We start from the raw sequence: 16,985 nt of genomic DNA, 5'->3' as shown, positions 1-16,985 counted from the left end.
TATATATATATATATATATATATTAGAAAAGTTGTATTTTAATTTTGAAAATACGTGACTAAACTGATCTCATATATGTAATAGTTTAAATAAAAGAGCAGAACACTGCAAGTGATGCATTTATCCAGAGAAACAGACATATTACTTGATAGTGAGACTTGATTAGATAAACTAAATAATTTATGATCTTCATTTTGGTTTGCGAAACCTTTTATGTTGACCGATGAGTTCCTCTATTTAATATAGAAGATTAAATAGGCTTTATATTAAGCTGGGTTCCAAAGTTTTCTATAGAGGTAAATCTCTATAGTTAATTACATCTTAAGTAACTGAAGTCTCTTGAGAATACTCTCAATTCAGATTAGTGGTTTTGCTTTCAAGAATTTCAAAGTTTAAGTTTTCAAGATTGGGTATTGGAAGTTCAAAAGGGAATGGATCGAGTAGAAATAGTTTTTTTCAAGAATCCAAAGGAATGAAAGATAGGATATGTCATTGATTTGAGGAAAATCTCAGTGACTTCTTGAGTTATCCTACTATTTCACTTTAATTTTAAAAAAGTGTTAGTTGGTATTTCATCCTGTCGGTTTTAATTATTTGGGGCTTACACCTGCATAACATAGTCATACAAATAGCTTAAAGGATAGAAGAGTTTATGTCGTAACAAACGATTAACTAGGAGCCTAAAGCGAGTTAGGGCTTAAATTGCACAACATGATTGTGTAAATGCCTAAAAATGAGTTGAGGATTTATGTCGCACTAGACGAGCTACCTTGAAATCCTATGGTTTGTTATTTAATTCTAAGGAAAGATTCGTATTGTAGATCTGTTTGCTCTCTCGAAGTCATTCTTCTATACATTCTTGTCATGCTGCCCACAAAGTTAGCTCCAAGCTCCTCGTCAAAGTGATAGCTCCAGATTCAAGGTTTAAGGTTTTACGATTTTCGTGTCAAGTTTTGTTATCATTCAAGTGTTATGGGGGGTTAGAGATGATTAGAGCAGCACTAGTTATGATCACACAGTTCCCTCATTATGGACCACTTTTTTTCTTTTGAATTTACTTGGTCTAAATGAATTGTTAAACTTATTTAAACTGAGAAGATCTTGTTAGCAACTTAGGTTACCTCATCCGAGGGACTTCCATAAATTCAAAAGAACATATTATGTTGCTTGTTTGTTTTGAAAGTGTTTTAGGTTTAACTTTGAAAATGTTTATCTTAATTTTTAAAATTGTTTGTTTTGATTTTTGAAAACTATTTCAACCAAGAAAGCATAACACATTAAAACAGTAGTAAGTTGTAGAAGTAAAATGATAATAAATAACCTATGAATGCGTACCTGTCATCTTCTCGCTGCTCCCGCTAAAATGTTAGCATTTATAATTATGTATATATTGCAAAGTAAAAACAAGTGCTACGTGAATGAGTAGTATTGAAGCCTTAATGGTTTAAAGTTCAAAAGAGACCACAATTTATAAATTGGCGGGTCCCTAATAGTTTTAAAGGATGATTTTCTTGAACAAAACATAATAGTTCAATTGTCCTTCAAAACATCCAACAAATTGTAAAGATGTCTGAGGGATACCCAGACAACCTTTAAAGTCTTCTAAATCATTTCGAGGTCATTTCTACATGTTATATTGTTGAATAGATCACTCTGAAGTTCATTAGGTTTAAGTTGTGTCCAGTTTTATATCTCAATTTACCCATGAGAAAAGGGATAAACAAGTTTGAGCTTGTAGTGCTTGAAGGAGGATTAATTATGGTTCATCTTTTAACTAACCCTCAAGTATCTTTATATTAGACTTAACTCACTACAAAACTCTTAATTCAAAAGGGGTAAATGTGTAATTTTAGAAAAAGTCAAATCCAGAACATTTGATTCATGTTAAAAGATCAATCTATACCTCAACCACTGGTTTGGGACTCTAGGTTTAGTGGATTATTGACTTCCTGACTTATGTTCCAAACATTTAGATCATTCAGGTTAATTTCTTCTTCTAATATTCAATAATTTGAATAATTACATTTATACCCTTATTTTAGATAAGTGGAGGTTAATTGGTTTCCACCTCCCACCTCATGTTTCAATCACCTTAGAATATTGCTTATGATCAAGGTATTACCTTTTAAACTTTTAACCCATCCTAAATTTTAATTAGGAATTGAAAGGTGAAAATTACAATTTTTACCTTAAGGCTCCTATCTTCATAAATCATTTAAATTAATTCACATGAGCTTAAAAATTTGCTGGCCTATCTCTCATGGGTAATTAAGGTACTAAAGAAGAAATCATATTTTTATGATTTTTATTTTTTTATAATTATTTTAACCCAAAAATGGGAATTTCCAAAGTTAATTCATTTGATCAAACAATACAAAGTTTATATCCTTAGGAAAATTATTAGAGGCTCACCTAGATCAGAAGACCACTTGGGTTAAATTTCATGAATTTTTTAATTATATTTTAATTTTTATAATTATTTGTTTATTTTTATGGTTAATTAAATAAAAAATACATTTTAATTTAAAAAATCAATTTTATATTTTTCATTAATCTCTCTAACTTCAAGGAACTAAAAAAAATATTTTTTATATATTTTTTTTAAATTTATTTTATTTTTTATAATTATTTCAGTAAAAAATTAGAAAAATACATTTTAGACACTTAAAAATACATAACTTTATTTAGAAAAAAAGGAAAAATGTTCTAATTGGTCCCAAGTGGTCTGGGAACAATTTGTGACATTTTGATGTATTTTTGTATCCTTGTGATTTTTAATTATTTCTAACTATTTATAAATTGAAAAATATCCAAAAAATGGACTATTTATTTTAATGTCAATTTTATTTTTTCTTGGTTGCCCCTAGTCACAAGGAACACTCCAAACCACTTTTTTTTAAATTTTTTAATTTATATTTTATTTATTATAATTATTTTAGTGTAAAAGTCCAATTTATCTTGAAAAATAAACTTTGATATTAATGACAATTCAAATGGGCTTCAAATTTTTACACCAACTTAATCTGTTCACTCTCTTCAATGTTGACCAAACTTTATGATTTTTTTAATTATATTTTATTTTCTGAATTATTTATTGATTTTAATGACTTAATTAGCTAAGATAGTGCACCTAATAATTTAAACTCACTATATATTTTTTCAAGGGTCCTCTGACCACAGTGAACCTACCAACATAGATCTCACATTTTTTTTATTTTTATTTTAATTTATATAATCATTTTAAGCAAAAATAGTGACTTAACTTTGGAAATTAGGGTTTACCATGTTAGGGGTGTTCCCTGATTTTTCCAAAATCAGGGAACACTCATAATCACAGAAAGAACAAACCCTCCAAATTTCATATTATGATGATTACTATTTAATTATATATAACTTAATTAAGGTTTAGAGTATTTAATTAATTTAAAAATAAATATTAGGAAAGTACCTTTTATTTTTCATTCACATGATTCCTCTCTGTCTACTGATCACAAGAATATTTTTATTTTATTTTTATCATTTTTCTACACCAAATTATGATTTTTTGAAGTTTTTGAATTAATTTAAATCATCAAATAACTAGTTTCCTACTTATCCTACTCAACACCAGCGCAACCTGCGACCTGTCAAAGCTCCACGCGTCGTCGTTCTATTGGATGTCACCTTCTTAGTCAGCCTCCATGCGTCCACGCTTTATGTTCCATCTTCTCGTCCAACGCGATCTGGTCTGTGCATCCGATACACGGGCAATTGGACGACTCTTTGTCATCGTCCACAAATGGCCTAACCCGTATACCGTACGTTTTCTAATCCTAATTTCTCACTCGATTCTCAACAAAATCAGATGGTATTTGTTCCTAAAGTTTCATCTAGGTGAGACGAACACATCCATACAGTTATATCTCATGAAATAAACATTCTCTTCACAATTGGTAAAACCGAGTCGAAAATCAAGGTTGGTGATTTATACCTTCGCCCAAGAGGGGAGGCCTCAATTGTGTGCTTGTAGAAGTTTTAGTGGAGTCCAAAGAATCTCCTCGAAGTGCCACCTTCTTCTGGTATGGAGTCCAACTAGGAATTCGATCGAAGGGTGGCACGGGCTTGGTCTAGCTCTGTGGCAGAGGGCTCAAAGGATGGGGTTTTTAGTAGGGAACTTCCTCTCTTGCTTTGATGAAGCTTAAGAGTTAATCAAATTGTGAACTATATTGAGTTATAGGTATGACAGTGAAAAGCCCTAGGAGCGGAACCGTTATAAAATCATTCCTCAATTTCAAAAACATCTCATCACATTAACAAAAAAATCAAGACAAAAAATAATAATATACATAAAATTTTATTTCAATATACTAAAAATGGAATTTTTTATGAGGGAAAATACCTTACAAGTGTTTCATCAGGCGCTTCGGCTGAGATAAGTACTCGTCGAAGGAGCCTCTTATACAAAACCTCTCCCTCAAACTTAAACCTATCTACCAGGTCCACCTCGACCTTAAACCAAAGCATCGAGTGGGTCTCTCGTGTTGAGAAATTTAGGGTGAAGAAAAATAGAAATCGACACAAATCCAGAAGAACACACAGAGATTTTAACGAGGTTCGACAAAGATCCCTATGTCCTCGGGAGCGAGCGGTGAATTTCAAACATACTCTCGCTCCCCCCAACTCACTAATCCAAGAGACACACCTCTTCACACCAAGAGACACTCATTTTCATTCCAGGAGACACACATCTCCATTTCAAGATACTCCAAATTTCTTGGTATATGAGCCATACCTAACAATTGCCTACGTCCACTGAGTTGCAGAGGATTTTACTACTTGAGGAATTTACACCAGTCGATAACCTCAACTTACAAGAGAAATCTCTCACTCTCACTTCGTTGCTCTCTCTTATTCTCTCTCTTTTCCTCTCTCTACACTGAGATACATCGAAGAAACTCTACACCGAGATGCAACGAAGAAGATAAACTTATAAGAGAAATAAACTCAATTTCTCTTCTGCTACAAGTCACCAAGAAAAAGCCAAGGGAGAACAATCTTCTTCTTCTTCTTTTTTCTTTCTTCTTCTTTATGCAGCAAGGAACAACTTCTTGCACTATCCTTCCTTCTACCTTAGGAAGCCCGAAGAAGAAGACCAATCGTGACTTAGAAACTTGAAGGAGAACCGTGCTCTCTGTTCACAACCTAAAGGAGACAGAAGACAACGTCGTTTTGAGATCTTGGAGGCAGGAACAACGGTTATCGTGAAACCGCAGGGTCGCGGTCGCGACCTTTTGCGATCGGGCGTGGGAACGAGAAGCGGGAGGTTGGACAGAAGAGTTTTCCAATCCTTACAACAGTTCATGAGTCATATGTGGAAAGGCGTTCCCTAGGGAGTTCGACGATTTCGGTGGTTTGCTGTGGACGGAGGAGTTTGCAAATTTTGTAGATTGTTCGCAAGTCAGACAAAAATTTGCGGATTGTTCGCAAGGCAGACAAATTGGGTTCGCGAGAACGAACAGGTGTGAAGCAGTTCAGATAAAGGGCTGCGGCAGTTCAACGAGTTCTGCTTCAGGTGTTAGAGGTGTTCGAGGAATTCACGCTTTTGATTCGCGCGATAGGCATGTTCGCGGGTAGGGCCAAGAGTTTCAAGAACATGCGCGAACATGCGAAGGATTTCGGGTTTCTTCGCAACCGAAGAAGAGGCTCTCATGGAGCAGTTTGCCAGGTGGAGTTTGGTTCCGCGAAAAGGAGCCTTGTTTGGCGAACAGAGGATCAGCTAGTGAAGTTCGCAAATCTGTTGCAGGAGGAGTTGCGACAGGTAGGGTTCGACCAACGGAGTTCATAAGTTCGTCGCAGGAGAAATTGTGACAGGTGAAGTTTACAATTTTCGCGGATTGTTCGCAGGTTTGTCGCAGGAGAAATTGTGACAGGTGGAGTTCGACTGGTGTTTGCAGTATTTGGACTGATTTTTTGTGCTAATAGGAAATGTGTTTCGTGTGAAAAATTTGATTCACGAATCACAAGAAATTGCAGGAAAATTGCTGCAATTGATAGAGAAAATTTCAGGTTTCTTTGAAATTATTTGTGGTATGTTTTGTTTCAATACAAGACAGGAAAAGTTCACTGCAGGATTAATTTCAAATGACAATGTCTGGTGCAAACAATGTCTGGTTAATTTCAAATGACAATGTCTGGTGCAAAATTTGAGATAATGAAGTTCGATGAAACAGAGAACTTCAGATTGTGACAAACAATGGTGAAAAATTTGTTGACACAACAATGAATTTTGAAGACATTACGAGGTATGAAACCTGATGGTAATATCTATAAACTATTGGGGAGTATAGTTGTAGGTGGAGTTCACTTTGTCGGATCATAGAATGAAAATGCAGTAGAAAAGTTGACCAAGCCAGGTATTTTCAATAAGTTATTGGGTTACTTGAACTTGTTGAATGTTTGTAGTTGCTAGTTGGCATGGTTTCCCAACACACTTTGGTGTAAGAAACTCAATGATGTATTTCTCCTAAGGAGCTGAATATTCGCAAGATGGAGATTTTTTTCTTAAGAGGCTGAATATTCGCAATGTGGAGATTTTCTCCTAAGGGACTGGATATTTGCCAAGGTGAAGAGTTGTTAGGTATGACTCATATACCAGATAATTTGAAGTATCTTGAATTGGAGAGGTGTGTCTCCTGGAATAAAAAGGAATGTCTTTTGGTGTGAAGAGGCGTGTCTATTAGATTAGTGGATTGGGGGAAGCGATGACATGTTTGTTTATAAATAAATGTGTAACCCTATGGGTATGTAACTCCTATAAAATAGTAAAATTCGCCGCTCGCTCCCGAGGACGTAGGCATCTTTGCCGAACCTCGTTAAAATCTCTCCGTGTTCGTATGGATTTGTGTCGATTTCTGTTTTTCTTCACCCTACATTTCTCAACATCTCGAACGTTTGATAGCTCCAATCAAAGGGCCGCCAACTCCTCTCATGGCTCCTTTATCTCCTCTAACTGCATCCTAGTCGCACAAGCGAAGGATTCTTCCATCTCATCCAAATAATGGGCCAATGAATTAGGGGACACCCTGTGTCCATTATTTGCCTTTTTGTGGGCCACAGTAGGGCTACCCGGGTAGTCAACCACATTCTCCTCACTTCTAGTCGGTGCAGGAGCAGCCTCAATTGGCCCCTGGGCTAGACTCTAGCCAGCATCCCTTGCAAGCAAGTCGTCAATTTGCATCACCCCGTCTGCACTAAAAAAAATTAGCCCAACCAACAATACCAAGTTCATCATACCAAAAAGTCAGTCCAACTCAAACCATCTTGCTCTCGGAGGCGCTTGCACTCCTTCGCCCCCCCAAGTCAGTGACAAAGAATCTCGGCTTCACGGGTCTTTAAAGTTAAAACCCACTTTTAGCAGCACTCAAATGTGTATGGTATTTAATTTTTATATAGTATGGTTACATTATAAAATAAAAAATAATACATCATATCCATTACCCGATTAGCTGTCGTATATTACAGAAAAAGCCTTGGTACTCAATATGAATTTTAAAACCGTGCGATCGGGTATCTGAAGCTGGGCCTAAGACTCTCCACATCAGCAAAAGTTCGATTTTAAGGGAATACTTACTCCATACTGCTTAATTCCCATTTATTTACATATCTAGTACTTATAATTTAATTCTTAAGTGCATCGAACTTACCTATTCATAAAAAGGTAATTTCACTTCTATATTATAATAATGAAATTTTTAATGTTAAATATATAAATATTAGTTTGTATGTACGTAAATGGCCGACAGTAAAAATAAACACGATAACATTAATTAAACGTTCATAGATAAGGTGGCATATATGTAAAAATTGAAGTTAAGTTTAGACATGCAAATGCATTGGAATTAAGTGGTGTATATGTATATCTTCCATTAACTAAAATGATTATAGATTTAAAAAATGCATCACATAATTCAGATATGTACAGCCATGAGAAAGTTATCCCCAACGCCCCTTACTAGAAATAAATCATGGTTCAGAAGAAGATAAATAATTGGTTTATAAAGTACAACTTTTAATAGCGCAGAATCAAGCAGGCCATAAGGCCTGAAACTGAAAAAACATAACAAAGCACAAAAAGCTGAAAATGTTTTCTTGTTTTATTATCCTAGTAAAAATTCAGAGGAAGATGACTAAATTAAAGCAAAAAAATAATCAAAAAAAAAAAAAAAAAAATCTAAATTTCAATAAATAAAGAAGAACTCCATGTTAAAATTCATGCTCCGATTAGAAACTTCGCCGAAAAGATGTGGCTACGGGCGTAAGGTGCCACAGATCATAACTCGTTCTTTCGGTTAACTTTGGTGTTGCCATGTGAATCTCTTTGAAAGAAATTACGTATAAAATTCAGGAGTCTGCATGCAATAGAACAGTTTTCTGGTGGAAGATCTTCCTTTGCCTTTACAGTGCAGACTGATTGAAAGTTTTGCTTCAGATGAGTATTGACAATGTTTTCCTGCATGAAGCAACAAATTATGTTAAAGTTAAGGAATGTAATAGATTATCATACGAAGAAACATCTAAAAAGATTTGGGGACTTCACTGTATTTTAAAGCTTGCTATCTTTTTTTTTTCTTTAGGGCGTCTTTAATTGATAATGGAGAGATATGCATAGTAAAATAAGTGGTAACAAATCGCAGCAATTAATTAGGTGAATCTATATAAAAATTTTGGGAAACTTAAGTACAAACTAAACAATTATTATGCATTTTTTTTTTTGAAAATAATTCTTAAGCATTTACATATAGAACAACTGAAGTTTGATAATTATATTTATAACACAGTGGTATTAAAAATATATGCATTAAAAGTTGATGATAGTGGTATTTTTTGTGTTCTCAAAGATATGTGTCTTATGTATGTAAATATGAAAGCTTCAATTGTTAGATATGTAAATATATAAGAAATGCGTCTGGGGAGGAACCAACTTTATTTATTAGGTTGGGCAAAAAATAAAATGTTAATGTTTTCAAGTATTGGAAAAAAACTATATCGAGAGTTGACAAAATTACTAAATTGTATAAATTACATTAAAAAAATATTAAATTTTACTACTTATATAGAGGAATCTCAAATTTCAAGATATGCAATTAGACATAACTTAGTTCCACCCCTGACACCCCTGATTAAGTGTTACGTATGTAAATGCGAATAACATTTTTCATGTAATTTGTGCAATAATTTTATTTCTAATTTATTTACTTTCAGTGATTTGAATCAAGTCTCAGTCTTGATCCCAACATGTTAATTTGAAAGGAGAAGAAACCCAGCGTGTCCTAGTGAAAGTGTTCAAGAAGATACCTTGAAAACCTCGAAATCGCAGAAATCCTGGTAGCCACAGCCCTGCAACAAAATTCCACATCATGAACATGCATTCTATAATAGAGTAAAAGCATACTGATAAACAAAATCAATCAATCCACAATAAAAACACCAGACCAAAATTTTAGCAACTGCTACAGGTATTTTTTAACTGTATGGCCGTATTAGTATTGCACAAAATTTGATATAAACAAAAAAATCTAGTGAAACTTACATACATAACCATACAATTCTCATGTTACATATCTAAAACCTAAATTATCATATTTATATTTACAACACTTGGGTGTGATAAACTTATGAATGAAAATTTGTATTTCATTTTTAAAAAAGAGGTGATAGTGATACTTTGATGTGATATCAAATATTTGGGCGCTACGCGTGTAAATATTAAAGTTTGGGTGTTAGGCATGTAAATAAATAAGAATTGTGTGGTACTTATGTAAACAACCCGGGAATCTAACAATATGTAGCAACATTTCCCCTAAGGCCCATACAAACCATCCAATGTCCGACTGAACTCTCTCTCCAATTATATACATATAATTCTATATATATATATATATATATATATAACAGTGAGAAATCTGAATTTGAATCAACATCATCTCCTTGAAAAGTTGAGTTACGGTGAACTATTTAAGAATAAATTCATCTGAAGAGAAGGATTCATGAACTTGAGTTTAAACTAAGAAAATGACTAACATCAAATAATAAATCCTACCGGCATGGGAGCTGGAATTTCGTTGTGCAGAGCTTGCAAATAGTACTTGCTTTTGTAACCTTTGCTTTCAGCACCGCTATGTGAAATGTTGCCAGGACATTGGTACAAAACCAACATAATATTTACACTGAAAGGAGCGACGACACTTCCCCTCCAAGTCCGTGGTTGAGGAGGTTTTGGCGGCAGACTTAATGGCTCGTCCCTTCGTATTAGTTCAAATTCTAAATACGAAAAGAAAAATATTTGTAGTTTAAACAATGAAAATGAAATTGGAAGGAGAATTCCAAGTGGTTTATCCCATATGAAGATACTTTCACCTGGCATTTGAAGAAAAATCCCAAGAAGACAGGTGAAAGGAACAACTGTTTCAGCATGAGCAAATCTGAGCCTTGCCTTCTCAAAAGTTCCAGGCTTATGGTTTTCTGCATAAGAGGCAACAAAACAGCATGTATTTTATGTTTCTAACACAAACAAATGTCTTAAAAATAATATCCAAGTCTGGATCACCTTCTTTGGCCAAAATTGCTTCTTCCATTGAGTGAACAACATCTTGAAGCAATGGGAGTCCCATGAGATAGTTTATTGATTTACCATAACCTTTTAATATAAATAACTCTAAGTCATCGGTCCACTCGAGTAATTCAACCTGATATTGGATATGAACTCAAGACATGGATGCACACAATAAATAGAGAATGTGAGATTTATAAACACATTGAGAAAAGTGTCAAAATAATTCTGATAACTCTTTCCAGAGATCATTTTAGTCTCAGAGTATATAAAAGTGTCAATTTAGTCCCCATACACTTTTAATGAGGGCTAAAATAGTTATTTTTTATGACTATTTCAGCAGCTATTAAAAGAACATGGGGACTAATTTGACAATTTTATAAACTATTTCACTAAGATAGCCTCATGAAAATACTCATGTAAAAAGCCAAAAGACTATTTTGACACTTTGGTCTTAATGCACTTGTGCCACTATAATAAGAACAAAGGTAGGCAGTCATTCAAATTGATAAGAGCATAACTGGTTAAATTATTAGGCAAGCATGTTGAAAAACTAGTACGTGGTATCATGGAATGAGAACATAACCAGCATGGCCATGGTCAGGAACTAGAATAACCAGTTTTATCTTCATTAATATCATCATCAAATTAACGATACCCCAACTATTTGTGCTCAGATTTATGAATTCTCTTTCTCCAATCATGTCTGAATAGCTAAATTTCTTTTGCAGATTTCTAGCATCGCAAAATCAAGAAAAATAACCTTTGATCTATCGTTTTCCTTAAATAATCCATAAACAATAATTTATGTATCTATCTCGCAGGTTTATCGGCTGTCCTCCAATATACAAGTCCAAACTATATACTTCTATTTTCCTCCACCGTAATTGTGATGTCCCCCCCCCCCTCTCTATAAGCCAAAATCTAATAAACAAGTAATGCAAAAATAAAAGTAAACAATCTGCCAGTCTCATCTCACTTAGGGTATGTTTAGGATCACTTGCTATTTTCTATTTTTGTTTTGTTTTTAGGCTGCATTGCTTTTTGTTCTGTTTTCTATTTTCTATTTTTTAAAAATACATTTGGTACTGTTAAGATTTATATGTTTTTCCAAACAAAAAAAAAACAAATATGGTTGGGTAAATTTTTATTTATTTTTAAATAAAAACTATATTGTTTATAAAACTATATTATTTTCAAATAAATGATTCATCGACTACATAAATTTATTCAGGTTGTGCTCAGATAATCTGTCGAAACAGCAAAAAGCATTAACTAGAAATTTATTGGATTAATTTAGCCTACCTCATAAGCAGAAAAAAGGCTACAAGCTTTGTCAGTAATGTCCAATAAAGATGCTTCCTGCAAAATAGAAGAAAAACTCAACTTTGGCTAACCAAAAGTCTGGAAAAGTTAACAGCTAAAAACAGCTCATACCTGCTTACAGAGAAACCAAAGCGAAGCCACATCCTTCCTAGTGAAATTAAGTTCATAATGTTGGACAAGCTTGGCAGCAATTTCCTCAAAAATTGGCTCTTTGAGCTTATCAACAGCAGGTTCCTGACTTTTCCGATATTCCTGAGAAATAAAACCATGAAACATGCCATTCTTTCTCGAATAGCAACAGGTGTGCCCTCCCATTATGATGCTACAATCTCAGATCAGGAACCAATGTATTCATTGAAAATTGATCCTTTATACAATTGAAGACTGGCAAAAAAACGACCATAACTTCTAAAGTGGATTACAGCAGCGAGTAGCTGAAAATAAAATTTCAGATGGGCAACTTCGGTCACGCTGATTTGGCTTCCAATTCCCGATCTTTATTTTGTTTTTTGAAAACAAGTGCTTATGTTTAAAAAAAAATATTAGCAAAAATGTTGGATACAAATTTGTTGTGTTCTAAAATTATGAAAACACGAAAATGGCCAGTTTGTATTTAAGAAAAGGGAACTGGTTGGAGAAGTGAGCTTCGGTGGCATAGCTTGATTTGCATGAACTTATTACAAACTCAGTTTTAGTATCTGTTTGCACTGCATTAAGTTTCATTTTGCCCATCATCCCATCAATTTATATTATTTCATTACAATTATAAATAAAAGTAATATTCTAACTCCCAAGCTTCTTTTAATTTTATGAAAAATTATGCATATTGTAGAATTTACTTGGGGATGAAAATTGCTTAAATCATTATTCACAAATAGAGTATGTATATATCGGGAAACCAATCCCTCATTACTTACAAACTTCCGAACATATCTCACCTAAATTAGGAAAGGAAATAATTTTGAATAAAAAATAGCAAAAAAAAAAAAGAAGGAAATAAAATCAAAAGTTTCCTATGATATCCCAATCAAATCCTCCCATATTGGAGGTGGTAGTCGACCCACATGAGAGGTAAATATAGAAAGGATCAAACCTTCTTAGATTTCTGCATTGCCCCTCAATCTGTGTTGTAGATGTTGTGGAGACTGAACTTGGTATTGAATTCTGAGAAGATGACTGAACTTGGTATTGAATTCTGAGAAGATGCTGAAAGAAAGGGCTTTGGTGAAAACATCAATTTGTTGGTGTGTCAGGATGTAGCTTCGCTGTATAACTCCCGCATTGACATTTTCATAGATGAAGTGTCTATTAACTTCAATATGCTTGGTACTATCGTGATACACAAGGTTTTTAACAATATTAATAGTTGTTTGATTGTAACAGAACATCTGTATAGGCCTATTGGAAGAACATCCTAGTTCTCTTAACAATTTCTAAATCGTGATCCTTTCACATATCCCCAAGGCAAGTTCCCTATACTCTAATTCTGCAATGTTTCTCAAAACAACAGTATGCTTCTTACTTCTCCATGTAACAAGGATTTCCCATACATATGAGTAATAACCTATTGTGGACCTTCCGTTAGTAAGTTCTCCAACCCAACTAGCATCAATATAGAATTCCACTTCTCCGTTTCTGATTCTCAAAAATTAATCTATAATCATGAGTTTTCTAAAAAAATCTCAAAATCCTATAAACCATCGTCAAATGCTCTTCATTTGGGCAATTCATGTGTTGGCTCAAAATACAGACAGAATATGCAATATATGATCTGGTATGTAACAAATATATGAGTTTTTCTACTAATCTTCTGCATATTCTCTGATCCAAAGATATACTTTATTCTTCCCTGTAAGACTTCGTGTTGGGTTCCATTGGAGTATCAGTAGGTTTGCATCCAATCATCTATATTTCCTTTAACATATCTAGTATGTATTTCATTTGTGATATAACAAACCCTTTCTTAGACCATGATACCTCCATATTCTAGGTCCTTGATTTCAAACTCAGCGGCCAATACTTCTTTGATTTTAAGAAATTCTATTTCATCATCACCAATGATAATCATATCATCTACATATACAATAAGTGAATGTGTTTTATAAATAATATCGGATCAACTCGAGCTCGAGAATATCCATTGAATTTCATAGTTTTAACAAACAATTCAAACAATACCCTTGGTGATTGTTTGTCCATAGAAAGACTTCTTGAATTTGGCAACTAGTGTGAATGTCTCATAATAGTCAATTCCATAGGCTTTACGAATTTTTAACAAAAACTCTGAATCTCTCAACACTCCTACAGCTTTGTATTTTAAGTTAAACACACATTTGTATCCACTGGCTTATTATCCTTAGGAATTTTAGTACGAGTCCATGTGTCAATATGTTCTAATGCTCAAATGTCTTTCTACTACTTTTCTCCATTGAGCATTCAAGGCCTCACCACCATCTTAAAAAAATTTCTCTTTCAGTCTAAGTGGTAATTTTCCATCACACAATAGGCTCGAAGCATTCCTCCACTTCATCCAACTACCTTGAATTCTACTAATAACATCCCCATCAATATCACCATCACTATGAACAATAGACCTGAGATATATAAAGCGTTCACAACTTTTAATAATTTGATCACCCATAGTTATATTTCTATCACTGGAGATACTACCACTAAAATTACATTCCATGTATTCAACTTTAGTTCTACTCAAACGAAGGCCTTTAGACTCCAAGGTAGGCCTCCATAATTCAAGTTTTTCGTAAGCTTTTCCCCTCGCCTTATCCATGAGAAGGATATCATCAACAAAAACCATACACCAAGGTACATCCTCCTGTAAGTGTCCAGTAAGACCATCCAAAACTAAAGCAAAAAGATAAGGGCTTAAAGCAAATTCCTGATGTAAATCAATAGAAATAGGAAAATATTTGAGCAACATGAGAAAAAAAATGTGATTCACTGTTGCAGTTACAGGAAAATTATTGTAGCTACAGTAGCCTCATTGCAACTAAAATTCATAAAAAAACATTAAAAATCTTATATTCAATCAAATTTATGAGGCTACATCGCAAGCAGTAACCAAAATATCACAAACGATAACAAAAAACAATAACCAAAATATTTTCATTACAATGAAACAATAAATTAAAGAATAAAACTTATACAATTTCACTATTTATACACCACAAAAATCAAAGACCTCACTGGCTGCAGACAGGATGAAGGCGAAGTGCGAGAGCCTGCATGCGAGACGAAGATGGCCTGCGTGCAGAATGAAGACGATGCAAACGGGATGAAGACGATTCAGATGATGCGACTATGGGAATAAACTGTGCGAAGGAGAGGAAGGAAGAGGAAGAGGAAGAAGAAGGTGTCGAAGGAAGAAGAAGAAGAAGGAGATGTCGAGCAAGGAAGAAGTCGTCGAAGGAAACCTATCGAGTTCGAACTCTGCGTGAGATGGAGGAAGCAGAGTGCTTGTGGGGATGACTGCGTGCGGCTCAAATCAAATAGATATTTAAAATTGGGGATTTTTTACCCTTTTTACTCGTTTAGGCGGCGGAGTGTATGCCCCGTGAGGCGCATATGGCGTTCTGCTTCTTCCCGGGCATAAGTCCCACGCAATTTACGCCCATCTCGTGGGTTGGAAGCGAAAGTGGAAATCCATATGCCTCGCCCTGGAGCGCGCCCTGAGCACGCCCCAAATTTTTTTTTTAAAACAGACGACTCAACTAACTTAGGAATTTGAGGGACATGATGATGGAATCAATTATATTTAGAGAGATTTTTCTTGAGCAGGTATAAACTTTGATACATTTCAGAACTACTAATTACCTTTCCTGATTCCACCGCCTGAAATTTACAAGAGTTTGTAAGAAATTTAGTTATACATTTCATAACATGAGTAAGTTTATTGATCAAAATAAAATTACAATCCAATTGTGGAGCATATAATAGTTCCACATCTCCTTTCCCACATTGTTTAAGTATGATATGTCTGCAAGTCTTATCAATCTAGATGAAAAAACCTCTTGGTAGTTGACCAGAGCATTGACGTCTCTGATCATATGATCAAAGGCTCCTAAATCTCTGATCCAAATTCTGAATCTTCCATTAATAGCAAAATGAGAGAAGGATATATTAACTTGGCGTCTCACAAGATTGGTGTGCTTCTCTGAATTACCTCCAAGGAGTTTCTTCAATACCTCAAGTTGCTCTTTGGTGAATGGTTCATTCGATCCTTTGAATGTGGTAGTAACATTTGTCTTTTTCTCTTGATCGTTTCTTCCCTACCCAGATTTCCAGTAAGTTTGTTTTCCAGGGAGATTCCAACATTTGTCTTTCATATGTACAATCTTCTTGCAATAATCACATATGGGACGATTCTTCTTGACCTTTGAGGCATGGGAAAAATTATGAGTGTACACAATTGAACTTTCAGTGCTCAGTGAACCCACATTTCCGGTCAACATAAGCTTTTTTCTGTTCTCTTCTCTCCTGACTTCAACAAAAGCTTCAGATGGAGATGGAAAAGGCTTTGTTCTAATGATCCTCCCTCTCACCTCATCCACTTTCCGAGTTAATCCTATTAGGAATTTGATGGTCCTCTTCTTCTCAATGATGAATTTAAATGGTCACGACATCTTGTAGACATTTTCACTCATCTGTCTTAAACATATCACATTATAGCCAATACTTTGTCAAAGTGTTATCGGGTGATGTTTAGCTCTCCTTAAAGGAGGTCATGAAGCATGGTTTCGCTCTCAAACAGCTTTGTAGTGTTTTCAGTGTTGGAATATATTTCTCTTGCATCCTCTCACATTTCTGACAGTTTTATATAGGAAAAAATTCTCTCCCACTTCAATAGTCATTGAGATGATAAACCAAGACATAATCATATGATCTCAATTCTTCCATATGCGGTAGTTAGGGCCAGTTATCTCATGAACTGTGCTCTCTCCCGTGAGATGTTTGTCTTTCCCCTTACCACAAATCTACATAAAAATGGATGGAGACCGTGAAAGATGGTTATAGTAATTGGTTATAGCCATTGAGTTTATGAGTTTTGATAAAT

The 16,985-nt window shown here is 34.4% G+C and overlaps 1 protein-coding gene across 1 annotated transcript in view; it reads right to left on the bottom strand.

Moving 5' to 3' along the window:
• Window positions 1–7,991: 7,991 nt before the first annotated feature.
• The window catches only part of LOC110029458 (multiple inositol polyphosphate phosphatase 1), a 64,411-nt gene continuing 55,417 nt past the window's right edge, over window positions 7,992–16,985 (bottom strand). Inside the window, exons 5-11 of the mRNA XM_020731760.1 lie at window positions 12,026–12,166; window positions 11,894–11,950; window positions 10,586–10,724; window positions 10,396–10,500; window positions 10,079–10,299; window positions 9,334–9,375; window positions 7,992–8,488 (exon numbers count right to left, since the gene is read on the bottom strand). Coding sequence (XP_020587419.1) covers window positions 8,309–8,488; window positions 9,334–9,375; window positions 10,079–10,299; window positions 10,396–10,500; window positions 10,586–10,724; window positions 11,894–11,950; window positions 12,026–12,166 — 885 coding nt within the window. The 3' untranslated portion in view covers window positions 7,992–8,308. The remainder of the gene's footprint in view (window positions 8,489–9,333; window positions 9,376–10,078; window positions 10,300–10,395; window positions 10,501–10,585; window positions 10,725–11,893; window positions 11,951–12,025; window positions 12,167–16,985) is intronic.

The sequence above is a fragment of the Phalaenopsis equestris genome, unplaced genomic scaffold (genome assembly GCF_001263595.1).
Source record: "Phalaenopsis equestris unplaced genomic scaffold, ASM126359v1 Scaffold000573, whole genome shotgun sequence".
Taxonomy (NCBI): domain Eukaryota; kingdom Viridiplantae; phylum Streptophyta; class Magnoliopsida; order Asparagales; family Orchidaceae; genus Phalaenopsis; species Phalaenopsis equestris.
Note: the sequence above shows the minus strand (reverse complement) of the source record. Positions and strands in the feature narration are given on the sequence as shown.